Here is a 16,198-nt window from a genome sequence, read left to right as displayed (position 1 = left end):
GAGGGACCCACTGGTGCCTTTTCCTTGCAGTTGCTCCTGGCCCTGGCAGGAGCTCCTTGGCTCTGGGGTGGTGGGTTACCCACCCACCCACTCTGCTGCCCAAGGATGTGACGTGCTGAGGGCTGCTGGAATGGCAGCAGGGTCAGCAGGGACCTGGGGGTTTCTGATAAACCCTCTGCACGTGGCACTGCTGCTGCTGCTGCAGAAGCATTCGTGTGGGGTGCAGAACTAAAGGTGCAAGCAAACATTTGGGGTGCCACCAGAAGAGCAGCCTACAGCTGCTGGCCAGGTGCAAGTCCCTGTGGACACCAACCTTCCAGCAGTGACACGTGCAGACACCTCTGGGCCACGGGTGGGCGAGCGCAGCCCAGCTCTCCTCTCCTCTCCTGCCTGCAGCTGCTGCACCTGACACAGGAGATGCAGAAGACAAGTGTCCCACCCTGCAAGCCTGCTGTCACACGTGGGAAGGTGAGGGGCCTGGTGAATTCCCAGGATGGGACCAGAAGTGTGTAGGCAGGGCTTGCGAGAACGCGCAGTTAGAAACACCCAGGTCTGGTGGCACCTGGGAATGGTCACTTGGAGGGCATTGGCAAGGGCTGACACACATCCACAGCAGCATGGAGACAGCACATATCCTTTGTGACCCACTCTGGAGCAAGTCACCTCTTTCCTGAAGGAATGTGCCCAAAGGCATTAGGCTGGGCAAGCCAGGGGCTCCAGGAGCTCACAGGCACCAGGGAAGGCTGCAGGGAAGGATGCAGCCCTGCTCCACAAGGACTTCTGTCTGCATGGGTGCTGCTTGACTCAGCTGGCAGGAGGCAAGGGGTAAAGGAAAGACACAAGGGTGAGGGGGAAGAGGGGAGACAGAGATAAGGAGTCACTTACCCTCACTCCCATGAACCTGTCCCTCAGAACGATCCATGAAAGCAAGAACACAAAAGCTTTGTTGCAGCAGAACAACACGGAGACATCCGTAGTGTTTATTTTCTTTATTGCATGTAAGTAAAGGTAGTTTGTGAGTGTCCAAAGAACACCAAAGGGTGCTGCCTTGGTAAAAAACACCTTCAAAGTCAAGCCATTGTCTCCAAAAAATCGGCAGCACTCCCTAAAACAAGGAGAGAAAGGCAGTGTTATTACATAAGCCAGTCACAGTCTGCAGCAAATATATGGCTTTTTTTTTTGCTCCTCTTCTTTTCCTTTGGGGAAAGAGAGGCACACACCTTAAAGAGGAGAAAAAAAAACAAGTTTCAGCTTCTGCTGCAACAGCCAGCACCTGCACAAGATACAAACAGGCAGGGGATGCATACAAGGGAGGGGGCTGCAAAGAAAGAGCAAAGGGAAAAGTGACAGCAGGAGGTGAAATCTCACTCTTCCCACCAGCCCCTTCACAGTGAACATCTTGAAGCAGTGTGGGGCCATCCTCCTCCTTTCACCCCTGTGGGCACCAGGATGCTGAGGGTCCAGGGTTGGCAGCAAAGCCCCTAGCTCCCTGCTCCTGCTGAAGCCATGGGAAGCTGGTGCCCACCTGATCTGCTGTGTGGGGCTTGGAAGAAGCCTTGCAGGAGCCTGGTCTGGGGTTTTTCCACCCAAGGGGAGGGACCTGGCTCAAATCTCCAACAGCATCAGGGCAGGAGCAGGAAGGGGTGGCAGGCAGCTGCCTGAAGACACAGTCTCAAGCTATGTCAGGTATAGGTTGGATATTAGGAAGAAATGTTTCACCAAAGGAATAATAAAGTACTGGAATGCTCTTCCCAGGGAGGTGGTAGAATCACTATCTCTGGAGGTGTTTACAAAAAGTAAACATGGCACTTGGTGCTACAGTTTAGTTGAGGTGTTAGGGCATAGGTTGGACTCAATGATCTTAGAGGTCTCTTCCATCCTCATTATTCTGTGTGATTCTGTGTGAGCTGAGAACATGGCATGGTAGCAGCTGGGGACATGCTGGAGCAGCCGTGGGGAGTCAGGAGCTCACGTGTGCAGTCCAGGCTGGGGTGCTGTGAATCCCTGAGCAGGAGGCAGCCTGGGCAGCTTCAGCCGTGGCACAAAGAGCAGAAGCACCAGCAGTTTGTCTGTGTCTCAAATGCAGCAACAGGACACAGGAGGTGATGGGGTGCAGCTTGGCCCTGCTGGCAGGGCTGGAATGGGGCTGCAGGGCTGGGGGGAACCTGCCTGCAGCCTGTGCCTGCCTGGCAGCAGAGCTGCAAGCTGCCAGCTGCATGGAAATTCAGGAACACAAAGAAGGGATGAATCAGCCTGGGGGCTGGGGCTGTGGCCAGCAGCCTGCAAGGTGTGTGTGGGGCAGCCAGCAGTGTCCTGGCCTGCCCTGCCATTGCTCACTTTCAAACCTGCAACCTCCCCGGGACCCTGAAGTTCTTTATTGGGGTGTTCTGACAAAACCTGACCAGAATTAAATTTCCTGCTGACAATGATGGACAAATAGTTTTTCACTGCTGTCATGAATTTCAAGCTGTTTGTTTCCTGAGACTGGGCATGTAAAGATCATTATTTGGATACTGATGAAAGCATTGTTTTGATCCACTTTCCCAGAAGACAGGGCTGTACCAGATGAATACCTAAAAAAACCCCATCCATTCTTTGAGCCTGTTCATATCTCTGCATCCACAGGTCTACATCTGCTACAGCAAGACTGCAAGGTAGAGGAAACACATTCTTTGTGTTTATTGGGTTTTGTTGCCTGCCAGTCCTTCGTATCAAATCATAGCTATGCAGAACTTGCCCATCTCTGGATGTGATGACCCTGTACTTTGGCTGCTGTACATGGACTCTTTCATTTGAGCTGCTGGTTCTGCATTGTGTCCCTCAGTGTCCCTTGTCCTCTGCAAGATTGCCTGCTGGCAGCAGCCTATTCCCTGCCAAACCTGTTAACTGCCTCTCTGAATCAGTAGAAGAGCTGCCCATCTGCACTGCAAACCACAGCCTGACTTCCCACCTGCTGGAGCTGTGCTGGCCTGTTCAGGGATGCTCATGACCCTGACAGATGCTGCCTGTGCTCAGCAGGATCCATTCTCCCCTTCCACAAACCCTACACCCACTTCAGGTCTGGCCTTCAGTCCTGCACAGCACTGACTGTACCAGACACCTGCCTCAAGGGACACAGGGAGTGCAAAAGGAAGCAGAGGCACACTGAAAAAGCCAGTCCCAAACTTCATTAGAGGCTTTAACCTGCTTCCTAAGACACCATGGAGGGTTTCACTGCCAGGGTGTCATAGGCAGCCAGCCTCATGCTCTGAAAACAAAGAAACACAGGCACAGTTACAATTAAATGACATGAAGCAAAAGTAGTATGAGAGGAACAGGAAGGCTGTACTCAAATGAAAGGACAAAAATGGAATTTATGTTGGGATTCATCAAAAATGGAATTTATGTTGGGAAAAAATATTCCTCCCGCCAAAAATCTGTTCCCCACATATGGAATTGGCTATCACTATTTCCTATACAGCAGAAGCATGTGCTTTTACTGCCTTGTGGGCCTGATTCTTGTTTAGTAAATACCACTGGATTCCTATGGTATCACAGCCTGGATCCCTGAAGCATCCAGTGTAGTGTCCCAAAGGACAGCCTTGCCCTGACATGGATCATGCCCCTGAGTGCAGTGCCCACTTTGGGAGTCTCTCTTTGCCCTGTACAATAATAATGTACAGCTTCCTTTTAGCTGTTCTGGCTGGCTTCACCAAGTGTGAATTACTTCTCATAGGCTGGCTCCAGCTTTCAAAGGAGACCTCCCTAGGGCAGGGATTTCCTTACCCACCACAGAGGACTCCTAGGGCTGTGGAGGGTGCTGCCAGCCATGCACCCTGTTGTTCCAAACAGGGGCACTCCAGCAGATGGCTTAGATGGCTGCCTTGGACCTGGCACCTTCAGCAAAGCATGAGGAGCATCTGGGAGAATGTGGCACATTTTGTGCACCAGAATGACTATGTGTCATGCAATAAACCTCTCACAAGTAACTGTCTCTCTAGGTTTGCCACTGCTTACTGGGAAAGCTGATTTTTCCTTGGTGCTGTAGCACAGCTTGTGAAGCCATACCAGGAAGAGTTTGATGAAGAGAGTTTTCAGTGAGTAATGGTACATAAATAGTTATGGGAAGCAAGGCAGGACTGTGGTATAAGCTACACTGTAAGCTCAAAACAGTCAGGGATGACTCCAGAAAAAGCAACCTTCTGCTTAAATATTTGGACAGAACATTTGAACACAGCTGTTCCTGCTGTCCACTAATTTCTGGACCAGCACAGACACAGGCACATCCGCTGTGTTAACCCCCACACTGGGTTAAAAGAGAAATTGCCATCTTAGACTGACCAAACCTATTCCTGGTCACATCACCAGAAATCCTGCACCTGCTGCTCTCCCCTTCCTCCTCAACCCAAAGGCTGCTTTGGTACTCTCTTGATGATACACTTTTGCTTGCTGGGAACACCCTGCTTTGCCCATGGAACAGTGGGACTTTGGGCATGGACAACAGCCAGAAAGGCTACAGGAGAAAGTAGATGTAAAGCTCAGGTGTGCCCTGGCCCTGTGGATCCCCAGGTGATGCTGAGCATGGCTTCTCTTTGGCAGAGAAGCTGCCCTGCAGAGCCCCTCTGCTGAGGTGGTCTCCCCTGTAATCTTCTATGTGAGGAGTAAATTCCTGCAAGTGTGGAGCTGTGTGCAGGTAGGGTGGCAGCACACAGCAGGGAGCTGTGGCATTGCAGGGTGTAATGCTGCATTTTTTAGATAAAACATCTTCCTGCATTATTTTCCTCAGTTCTGCCATCATGAGCTGGCACTCCATTGTATTCACAGCAATTGGTTTAAAATATAAACGGAAGGCATTAACAAAGGCAACAGTATTTGTTATGGTCTGTGTTAGACTGGAATGGAATGTCAGAGGAAGGAGACTGGAAGGGAAATGTGCCGGCTTAATTGCCCCAGCAGCAATACAGAAAAGTTTGCTTCCACCTACAGGTGCCACATCCATGTTCAGACAACCTGAAGGCTGCTACAGTACTACAGGAATTGGATATTCTGGATATTGGATATTCTGTATTCAGGATACTGGAATTCTGTAGTATAAAAGATGCTACAGAAAAGCCTGAGGCACAGCAATCTTTTGCTTGTGTCTTAACTCTAAATTGTTTGCTGGTTTCTTTAGCTTTCATGTACTAGGTCTTGTTCTTCACACTCTTTTTAGTGTATATCTTCATTAACCCAGTAAATGGCAAATTAGCTCTACTCCATTAGGCAAGTCTCCAGCACAATACTTGCAGAATAACTGTCACTGGAATCAAGCATCCCCAGTGAAGTAAATCAGAAGTCATCAGTGCCAAAATCCTGTGCTAAGTAAGAGTTAATTATATTGAAAGCAGGTGCTGCATTCAAATAAAACTTGCAAATGAAATATGACAGCAAAGCTCCACTTTTTCCCCACTGAGTTAACAATTATATATTTAACACTATTCACCTTCCATTGCCTGTTTTGTCTTTAACCATTGCAAGGCAGTTGTGATGCTTCCCCACTTCTCTGAACCTTGTGCAAATGGATTTATAAAATCTTGCCAACACTGGAATGAATGCTTTCCCCCCTATTCTGAAAATTGAAAATCCTACCTATGAAGAGAAAAGGTAGACAAGAACGAGAAAAAGTACTGTGTGCTACCCCAGGCCAGGGGTTTGGTCTGTTGGTACTCCCTGCAGGACAAACCTATGCCAAAAAGGGTTGTAAGCCACTGAAACTGCCATTACATCTTTGGAAAATCTGCAGTAAAGTAGAAAATTTCTGGGAGTAATACACATCCTAAGGGAATACTTTCCACAAGCCAGTTATTTCTCCTTTCCAGACTGTTAACCTTTGCTAGAATTTTTTCATTGTCTCAGTGCTCATACTGGAGCCCCTTCCTCCCAACCGGATTTGGATCTGCTGTTGCTCTTAGAGGATAATATTATTTCTTTGTAGACTGTGCTTCTTTCTTTGACCTTGCAAGGTCTGTACCTGCAAATTGAATTTGGCTAAATTGCTTCTGATTTTTAGCAGAGTGAGCATCACCTCCCTGGAGCACAGCAAAGCCACCACTGTGCCAGTGAATCCTTCTTCTTGACTAGAGATTGGCAGGCAAAACGTGTTTTGCTAATCCCTGCACCAATTAGGCCTGCATGGATAAATAATCTGCAGATGTGCAACAGTCTTATATTTTCTGTTCAATGTACAAAAAAAAAAGACATGGACTAAAATGTCATGCCATGTCTTCTGGGAGGACTTGCAAGCCAGTTGTAGGAGCAAAAGAATAGCAGACAGACAAGATGTGTTGACAGTAATAGGAGAGAAGGAAACTAGACTCAAATTTAATTTCTCCCAGTGAAAAAACCCCACAAGGACATTTTTTGTAATTCATCCTGTTAGGATCACAGCATCTCTCATGCATTAAGCTCACAAGTGGAGGTGAATATGACTGCTGTACAGATAAAATGCAAGTTAACTCAATATATTCTTCAAGAATGCTCTCCAGGAAAGTAAAGATGTGTTTTGCAGAAAAAAGGATCATGTCTCCAGCTTTGCTTCTTTCCCCTTTGAGCCAGCACTGACCCAAAGGGTAGCCATGACAAAATAAGGTGTGCCCTGGACCTGTGGATCCCCAGGTCAGATGGGTGGATTTCAAAGCAGTGCAAGAAAAGAGTGAGCTCATGAAACCCATTTTACAGATGTGCAAGCTGGGGCACAGAGAAGCAAAGTCCCAGGGTGCTTTAAAGTGGCAGGATGAGGGCTGCCTGTTGATTGCACCATCAGAGAGATGGGGATTTGCTTTTCCTGCATGTTCATTTTAGAGCCAGCTCCTGTTCCTTATCAAGACAGTCCCTGAGCGCTTTTTCCTGAGTCACCACAGGTTCACATGCCAGCAGAACAGTTGCACGGAGGCTCCTGTGGAGTGTCCCAGATCATAAATGCTGTGAATAAACCTGCTGGCCTCAGCACTTTGCAGAGAGATGCCCGGGACTCCTGCCATGGCTTTTATTGCCCCGCTGGTCTGAGGCTCCTACCACAAAACCTGGGTACCTGTGTTCTTCCTCAGGAAAACTGCCTCTAGGTGCTGGGAGGGCACAAGTTTCTGCTCAGCTTCCATGTGACAGAGGTCTGAGAGCTGCCCTGAGTGTGCTGCTGTGCCCTGCCTGCCGTGCTGCCTGCAGTGCCCACTGAGGAATGCTGCAGCCCATGGCCATGACCTGTGCCTCCTCAGAGGTGTCTGTACTTAGCCAGTCTGTCTGTACTTAGCCAGTCTGTCCGTGCTGGGGCTGCACACTGAGCTAGGGCTGCAAACCCTGGCCCTTCAGCCTCCCTATACCCTTCTTAATGGGAATGGCAGCACTGCAGCCCCGGAGGTAACATCAGCCCCAGTGACAGCCCTGGTTTCTGGAGATGGATACAAAGGGTGGCTTTATCTAAAATACTCTAATGGCTTTTTAATGCCCATCATCACATGCACATTTTTCTGTAAGCACATTATTAAATGCAAGAAATTACCACAGAAGTCAATCAAGCATCCAGCTGCCACTTTTAAATGTCTGTGTCTGAGACTGACTTGATTACTTGGTTTGGGGCTGGTGTTCTGCCTTTAAACTTTTGTCTGTTCTGGGAGTTTCCAGCTCATTTGCAGAAAATACATTCTGATAGGCAATGGAATGAGAAAATTGTCTTCTCTTAAATGAAAGAAAAAAAATAAATTAAATAAAAAATCCATAGACTGACCTTCTCTGAACTAGAGAGACAGAAGCAATTGGTTTTGCTCAGCACTGCACACGTGCCATACTAGACATTTGCACAACAAATGGTCCCAGGAAATGCTTAGCTATGGATTTACATAATAGACAGAATGGCTCCAAAAGAAGCAAATAATACAAATCTTACAAACCACCTGATTACACATTTTCAAGACAAGTCTTAGAACAGACTCAGAAACCTTAATGAGAGAGTGTTTAAACTAACATTTAAATAAAAAAGCTTTAAAAGAACAAGACCATACCACATTTCAGAAAATGCAGCAAGCATTCCTGGCAAGAAGAAGCTTTTAATGTGACAAGATTCCTTCAGCAGTCAGGCAGCTGAAATTATCATGAATTATCCAACATTTTCTGCCTTTAGACCCCAGAGGTACCCAGAGCCTGAAGTACTTTATGCTCGTCTAGACAACCAGCATTATACAAATAAAATGTAAGACTGTTGCTATGTGCAAGCTCCAAACACCCACAGACCAGGCAGGCATCACACTTGAACACAGAAATGAGCTTTTTAGTTACACTCAAAGATTGCTTTGTGAAGCACCTTTTCTTTTCTGAGCCCATGAGAAATGCAGCCCTTGACTTGATCCGGTGAAGCACTCAGGATTGGCCTCAAATCTTTGTTAGAGGCCACCAGAGCACAGGCCAGGAGGTGCTCCCACTGCACATTCCCCTCCACAGCAGCAGGGCCTGAAGCTGAAAGGGGCAGGAGGGGAATGAAAGCCTCCAAGGTTCCTGGGGGTTACTGGCATGCCCACAGTGCAAGCAGAGGGACAGCTCCTGCTGGTGTTTGAGCCAGGGCTGGAAGATGAGCTGGAGGCAACTGACCCATTTGCACAGTGGGCTGTGATGAAGAGTATGCTGGGACCCAGAACCATGCCCAAAAGGAGTACAGGCTGGACTGCCAGCTCCAGCAGCACCACGGACAGCCAGGCACAGGCACAGGCACAGGCAGGGCAGGGTGTGAGGAGCAGTTAATGATATGTATGGAAGCTAATGACAATCCTTAGGGAGCTACAGAGCAAGCTGAGAAAATGAGCAGCACCACATCATCAGACAGCATTTACTCAAGAGTTCAAAAAAGCCCAAGAATGAAATAGGGAATTCATAACAGGGCTCTGTAATTCCTTTAAAACAGCTTTCTTGCCCAAAGCAAATGTCACATTGATTCTTTAAATCAAATTTGTGCAGTGACTATGGCTGGCCATAAAATTTGAAGATAACCATTGATTGCTAGTTAAACTGTGCACCTCTTCATCCTCCTGGCTTCATCAAGGAGCAACAAGGACAGGGGATGCCTGGTTCAAGGAGCATGCTGGCACAGCCAGGTGTTGCAGGCACTTGCAGGTATTTTCATCCCAGGAGATTGGCTGGTGAGCAGATGTCCTTAATGCCTAAGCCCAGCAGGAATGCTCCTGCTTGTACCATGCAACTAATGACTGCTGCCATTCTCCAAACCAGGATGCTGACAGTGGCAGCAACTTAGTGCTGATGAATTCAGACCTTCCTGAGGATCTCCCGCTGCACCGGTCACATGGAAGTGGCGTGGGGCTGCTGGGTCTCCAGAGAGACCATTCCCCTAAAGTCTCTTGCTCCTCACTTTTATCCTCTGCAGCTGCAACTAGCAAAACCCCTGGGGCTCTGCCTGCCTGAAGGGAAGAACTCTCACCCCTGCAGGTGCAGCTTCTCCTGGACAGGGAGCATCACCAGCCTGAGCATCACCACAGCTCCTCAGCATCACCCTCCTCCTGGGCCCAGCTGGGGTAGCAGCTGTCAGATCTGCTTCAGAGTCTTTTTTTCCTTGCCCACTGCAGGTGTGTGTTGCATTAAAGAGCAGAGACTGTGTTTTGGGTGGCTTGGAAGATGCACTGGCACCAAAGTCACAACTAAACTGTGTCCTGCATGGCCCAGTATGAATGGATTTGCTAATGTTGGCCTTTTAAAGGTTAGTTAATCAAACTGGTTTTTGGAAGGAAACCTGAACCACAAACCCACATTATTTTTAATGTAAGCCAAGTGGATTAGGCAATTCCCTGCAGGTCCCAGCAGTTTGGAGAGGCACTTTATGCAATGCTTCAGTGCTTCATTTACTGAAAAGATTAAAAGCATGGAAAGCCTTCCATGGAAAGCACTTGGAAAGGGCACCATGAGGCTGAATTTGAGGTCCATAGTGATGGTTTCTCACAAATTTTCAGCGAGAGCTTGGACAAGTCCCCCAGGCAGCCTGTCCCCCCTTGGCAGTGGGGTGTGAGGGTACAGGCCCGCTGTTATTTCCCAGGGCTGTGCTGAGGTAAATGCAGCCAAGCATTTGTGCTGCATTCAGCGTGTGCTGAGGGACAGCAAATACAAACTGAGGCAGAGAAAACCCAAACATTCGACTCTCGAGGCTTTGACTGCCGGAGTCAACAGCATCACTGCTCTCCATCACCATCCAAAATTTCCATTGACGTCAGTGGATGTTCTGGGTGTGAAAGGCCTGCAGACTCTGAAACTGTGCAGCAATTGCTTGTGGATATCTTAAGCATGGCCTGATGTGATTTAAAACCAGCTTGTCCTCTTTAGCTGTGACCTGAACCACTTAGTACTTTTTGGAAGGGTCAGAATGAAACTTTGAGGAGAAACTGGCCAGCTGGCCTTCTGCAAATTAGATTTTTGTAGTGGTTGGCATAGGCAGACCAAAAAAGCATGCAAGAATAAAATGTTTTTCTAATAGTTGCTGTCTTGGCTTCTGTGCTCTGCTGATGTAGAAGTACAGTGCCAATAGAAGAGGGAGCAGTGCTGCTGTGTCTTGGGAGAAGGAACAAGACAAGAGGCAAAACAGAGGAGAGAAATATCTCAGTGATGAAACTGGCTGTGCAAACACCCTGAGACAGCTGTTACTGAAACACATAGATATACCCTCACACACATAGGTAATTTACACCTTTATGCCTGTGGATTGTCAGAGAGACTTAGTGTGGAGATTTGACTCCAGCTGGGCAAAGCCCTGTCAGCCCTTGCTGCTGGCACACAGCCTTGGGCCAAGGGCACAAACTAATCAACTTCATAGCCTAAGCAGTAATTGTTCAGCACCACGACAGGATACTCGGGAGACAGGAAGGCACATGAGTCAGGAGATACCAAAAGACTCACCATTAACTTGGCAGCTAGTCTGTGAAAAGAAAGAAAGTTATACAAAGAAGAAAGCTGAGAGTTTGCTGACATAACAGAGAAGCTGATATGATGCACAACTTGCCCCTAGATGCATTAAGTAAACGGGACATAGAAAGGAAATAATCTTTCCTAAATACTTGTATTTGTGGTCATTTTTAGAGTACCTCCTCTCAAGAACAGGTGACTCTTTTCTGTTTGAAGTTTGTTTGCCTTTTTAGTTGCACTGCTGATGTTCATTTAACACAAAACCAGAGCACTCTCTGCCCTGCACTCCCTTACTTTCTGTTCTTCAGCAGAGTCATCCCTATCTTGCCCACGGAAGCAGAGCAAGGAGGGGACCATGGAAGTGGAGTGAGGAGATTTCAAGACTCTTTGATGATATTTACCCTCATCCCAGAGCCTGATTGAACAGCACCTTTCAGAGCACAGCAATCTTTGACAAGCGGCCTCTGAAAGACTGAGCAGTCACGTGAGGTGAACGAGTACAGCTAATGAGTTTGGAGCCAAAAGGGAGGGGTGTTAGAAAATATGATGTCCATTGCTTCTGAGATTGAGATTTTTAAGCAGCTTTACTTGTTTTGACCTTTCTCCCCATAGGCTGATCCTTAAAAACATTGATGTTGCTAGTTGCATTAAATTTGTGTAAGTCCTTAGTATAAGAGGCAAAACCAGAGCAATATGTAACAGAAATTGAATGGCTTTCATCTCTGCTACTGGAACATTAAGGTCTCTCAAGTGGCATACAATAACTGAGAATGGCTTGAAATCAATTTCCTGCTGTCCAAGGGAAACATGAAATTTTCCACTCCCCGTATAAGCATTTTGTTGCTTGAAAGTAAACATGCAAATTAAAAAATACTGAAACTGACTGTGTTTTTAAAGGACCAGATAGCACAGAAATGGAGCCACAGTAGCTGAAATGCCAAGAGAATGTGCTCATGAAGGATTAGGCAGCGATAACTCCAGTGAAGAGCTGCAGGAAGTTGTGTGGTTTGGATTTTTGAGGGTAACATCTCCTCTACAATATTGTTCTACAAATGTTGGTTGAAAAGTTGTACATGTTTATTTTCATTCCATTGTCAGTGAAATAAAATGCCCATTCGCTGAATCAGAAGCTTCTGAAGAAGGATACAGGTTAACAAAAAGACTTACAAAAATTCTAAAATAAGTTTTGAAATTTTTTGATTTGAACAATTTAAGTGTAATTTGTTTTTTTAATTCCTAATAAATATCAACTAAGTCTATAGTGGAAAATAATGGAAGTGCACAAAATCAGCAGAAAATGATAACAAAAAATAGCCCAGATTGTATTGTACTTGAAAGGTGGTTTTATTCTCATTTCTCACCTCTGCATGCTCTTGGATTTTGCCTGTCATCCATTTAGAACAAGATTTCTTTTAAAATTTCAGAATGCATCCTAGAAAGCAAAGTCTATAATGACCCTTTATATTATCCCTTAACAACTCTTCTCTGTGACTGCATAAAAGGCACTGCTGACCCAAGCTTCACAGACAAGAAGAGAGGGAGGGCAATTTTACCCTCCATAGCCTTATAGTTATCTTCATAATAAGACCTGCAGAGGAAATATTAAAAAGAAGTAATAAACCTGATCATGCACCTGCCAGTTCAAAAGTTTTTACTCCAAGGAATTTTCTCCTCCCTACTTTTCAGAGTTGTAAAGGAATCTGTAAAATTACATGCAGTATTATGAGGATCCTATATAAAAAACAAATATTCTCTAAAGGCTCTTCTCAGGACACAAGCGTACAGAGCATCAGCTTCATTTTGTTTCTGAGCATGAGAGGCAGGTCTACAGGATAAATACAAGATACAGTTGTCTTTCAATCTTTTTGCACTCTGAGGTGTTGGCATCTTCATAATTCTCTCGAGCTCTTTTTATGCTTATGGATTGATGGGCCACTCATTCTTACATGGTTCAGAAGCTGAATCAGTTTCCTGATCCATAAATCTGCAGGCTGTGAACTTTTCTCCTTTGTACACTCCAAAGAGGTGAGCAGGGTGCTGAGTTTTGTGATAAATTCTCCCTCCAGAGAGGAAGCTGAGCTACTGCAGAACAGTTCTTTGAACATGATTTTTGCCTACTTTTGCAGCTCAGAAAATTTCCAGCTCCTTCCATCAGCTCCTTGAAACTCCCCAGACACCCAAGGTGAAAAGCCCCTTTCAGAGCTGTGGAAGTGGTAACCCTTCCCTTTCCTGCTCTGCTCAAGCCAGCAGTCTCCAATTCCAAAGAAACTACAACTGGTTCTCTCCTTGAGAGATGTATCATCTACATGGGAGAAAGGGCTTCCTGTGGGCTGGGAAAGCACAGGGTCGAAAAGGAATCTCCCAAGGTCTGCCATGAGCAGCCACATTCCCATCTGCATCCTCTCTGCACGTGGCCACTGACACAGGAGAGCTACAAAGCACTCCATAGACTGTGGCAGATGCAGATGTCCTCCAGCAGTGTCAGGAAGGACAAACTGCATCAGAGCCTTGCCTGATGATGCTGGTGTGAACCTGGGGTCCAGCACCAGGAGAAACAGTAAACACATGCCACAGATCCAAAGAGCTGCGATGCCCCTGTTGCGCGTATCGTCGCACCAGCTGGATCAGGACCAGTTAAAGCAGATGTCAGCTGCCATGGCTATTTAGTCTCAAGCTCCCTGGAATTCCTGAGTGGTGTAGCTTTATTTACCTCCCTGGTTCCTACTGGAAGTGTGGAGTGGTACATGTGTGGGTAACCCTTGTGCCTCCACTGTTGGATATTAGAGCAGCCACCTTTGGTGCTGACTTTTCTTCCAGCTGCTGTCAATGTCCCACTCTGGACTTTACAATCAACATCCTCCTTAGACCAAAAATAGTAACATAAATACCTAATGGGGTTATTAGCCTTCAATTGCTTCATTCAGAATGGAGTACAGCAAGGGTGATATTAAAAAGAACAGAGAAGAAATATAAGAGAGAGATCAGATAGAAATTAATTCATTCTACAAGTAAGCAAAAGGATTATGGCACTGAGGTGATTACACTGCTTAGAGGTTCTAAGAAAATGAGATCTATTTGAAGTCCCTGAAAAAAAACAGAAATGAGAACCGTGGTGGGGGATACTTAAGGTAGATTCAGATTTGCGATATTTAGAAAAAAAAGACTTGAATTTGAGATGGTGGAGTTAAATGGTGCTTGTGACTAAAAATTGCTGGAAGCTAGGAAAGTCCCTCTGAATAGGATGCTAACCATTATTATTTATGTGTTTGGATGGAATACACAGCTGTTCTTCAGAGGCCATGCAGAAATTTGTTTAGAGTCTGAAGCCTTCCTCAGATACAATGCTTCAGAGTGCTCATCTGTGTGTTTTAAAATGTTATATTATTTATATGAAATATTTTATATATTTAAGGTTTTCCTCTTACATGATAAGAGGTTGTGAAGCACCAAAAGTCTTTGGCCAGAGTCTGGTTCCACAGAAGTAAGGAAATACAAAGCAGTTGCATCTTGTCATTGCCCTGCATGTGTGGAGGGAATGTCAGTGTGGTTTGGATAAGGCTGTTACAGCACACACTGCTCTCCTTCCTAGTGACGTTTTTTATGTACTTGGTTTTTTTTTATTTTATATTTTTTATTGCATACTAAATGGTTTCTTTTGGCTCTGCTTTGTGTGAACCTCAGTGCAAAGAGAACAGTTCTGTTTAGAGAAGCACTTTGCAAACTGCCCTGAGGAGGAGTGAGCTCGTGCCTTGCTAGCATATGATGGCTAGCACCATCCTGCTCTTGGCTGTGAACCCACAAACAAGGATTTCAACCCTGTCATTGCTGAACATACCCATTTACTTCGTGAAAGACTGAAAACCAGAAATTTGTTATTATCTTATTTGTAATGGTAATAACATAGGAATTTTTTGGCATACGATGCAGAACTCCTGAGGTAATAAACTGGAAGACCCATCTGCTGGTCCAAATGCCATACTTGTCTTTTTGGGAACAAAATTACTGAAAGACTAATACAGCATCAACTCTCCCTCCCTTCTCTGCCCAATCTGTGTCAGTGAGGCATTCACTCAGAGGTGCCTCCGAAGAGATGGACCTGGACCCCACAAGAATTACCAGCCTGTGTCAGCCAAACCCTGTCCTGGACCTGGACCCCACAAGAATTACCAGCCTGTGTCAGCCAAACCCTGTCCTGGACCTGGACCCCACAAGAATTACCAGCCTGTGTAGAGCTGCTGATGGCAGAGGCACCAGGGACATGGCACACGTGGAGAAACCTGTCCCCCAGGACAAGCTGCCACTTTCTTGTCTTTCTCTTCCTGCTCTCCTGCTTAATCCACCTTGGATGCATTAGCCATGTACCTTCACTCAGCCTGTAACACAAGTGTGGCTCCCAGCAGTTCAGGAGCTAAAAATGAATTAAAGTTTCATTAGTTAAAGCAGTCTGAACCACTCAGGTGTAAGTACAAAGCCAAAGTACTTCTCTATTGCCTTTATGAGTCACTGTTGTAAGCTCCTGATTATCTGCACAGATCAGCCAGGACTTTGCCACCCTCTAGAATACACTGCATGTGCTTGGTCTGACAAATTTGGGATTTCCTGTGACAAGAAACCATCCATACTGCATGTTGTGATGGTGCAGGGCGATTGGGATTCACTAAGACTACATCTCTGGAGAGAAAACAGTATCATTACCTGTTGGGAATTAGCAGAGCAGATAGAGGAAGAATACAGATTATTCCAGGTGCAGCAGGTACACTGTCTAGCAAGAGCTCCTGGAAGATTTGCAAAGACAGCCCTTGCTTTCAAGTGGCAGAGACTGACTGATGACAGTAAACTTGAGGTGACTCAGAAACATGGTATCTGGATTTGTCACAGAAATATGACTGTGACATTTGAAAGTGTCAAATGGAAATGACAACTTTTAACATGGATTTCCCTTAATCGGAATAGATCATGCATTTCATGCTGGAAATGTTCTGGCTGTTATCTGCTTCTGTGCTATTACATTTTGATGTGCCTCTGGTAATGGCTTTAATAAAATGTCTGGAATAGAGCCTGTTAAAGAGTTTTCTTAGATTTAGATGCTCAGATACCATGGGATTAACTGTAGCACAGATGAACATCTTCATTTTATGACAGAAGATTTCTAAAATAAAATGTAAGAATATTAGGGAAGACCCTCATGTACTACAACCTGATTTAAAGTCACAAAAGTAATTTCTGTTCTTTGACTATTTATAACTAGAGGAGTAAAGCTCCTTCTAATCTACATCAGTGAAGCATGCAGCAT

The 16,198-nt window shown here is 45.8% G+C and overlaps 1 protein-coding gene across 2 annotated transcripts in view; it reads right to left on the bottom strand.

Moving 5' to 3' along the window:
* The window catches only part of SLC35F3 (solute carrier family 35 member F3), a 163,773-nt gene that overhangs the window by 11,732 nt on the left and 135,843 nt on the right, over positions 1–16,198 (bottom strand). For both annotated transcript variants that reach the window (XM_071431992.1, XM_071432002.1), the window contains one exon: positions 886–1,105. In XM_071431992.1, coding sequence (XP_071288093.1) covers positions 886–1,105 — 220 coding nt within the window. The remainder of the gene's footprint in view (positions 1–885; positions 1,106–16,198) is intronic.

This window comes from Agelaius tricolor, unplaced genomic scaffold, assembly GCF_023055355.1.
Source record: "Agelaius tricolor isolate 1412-34295 unplaced genomic scaffold, bAgeTri1.0.p SCAF_1, whole genome shotgun sequence".
Lineage (NCBI taxonomy): Eukaryota > Metazoa > Chordata > Aves > Passeriformes > Icteridae > Agelaius > Agelaius tricolor.
The sequence above is the reverse complement of the archived record's forward strand: the minus strand, read 5'-3'. Positions and strand labels throughout refer to the sequence as shown.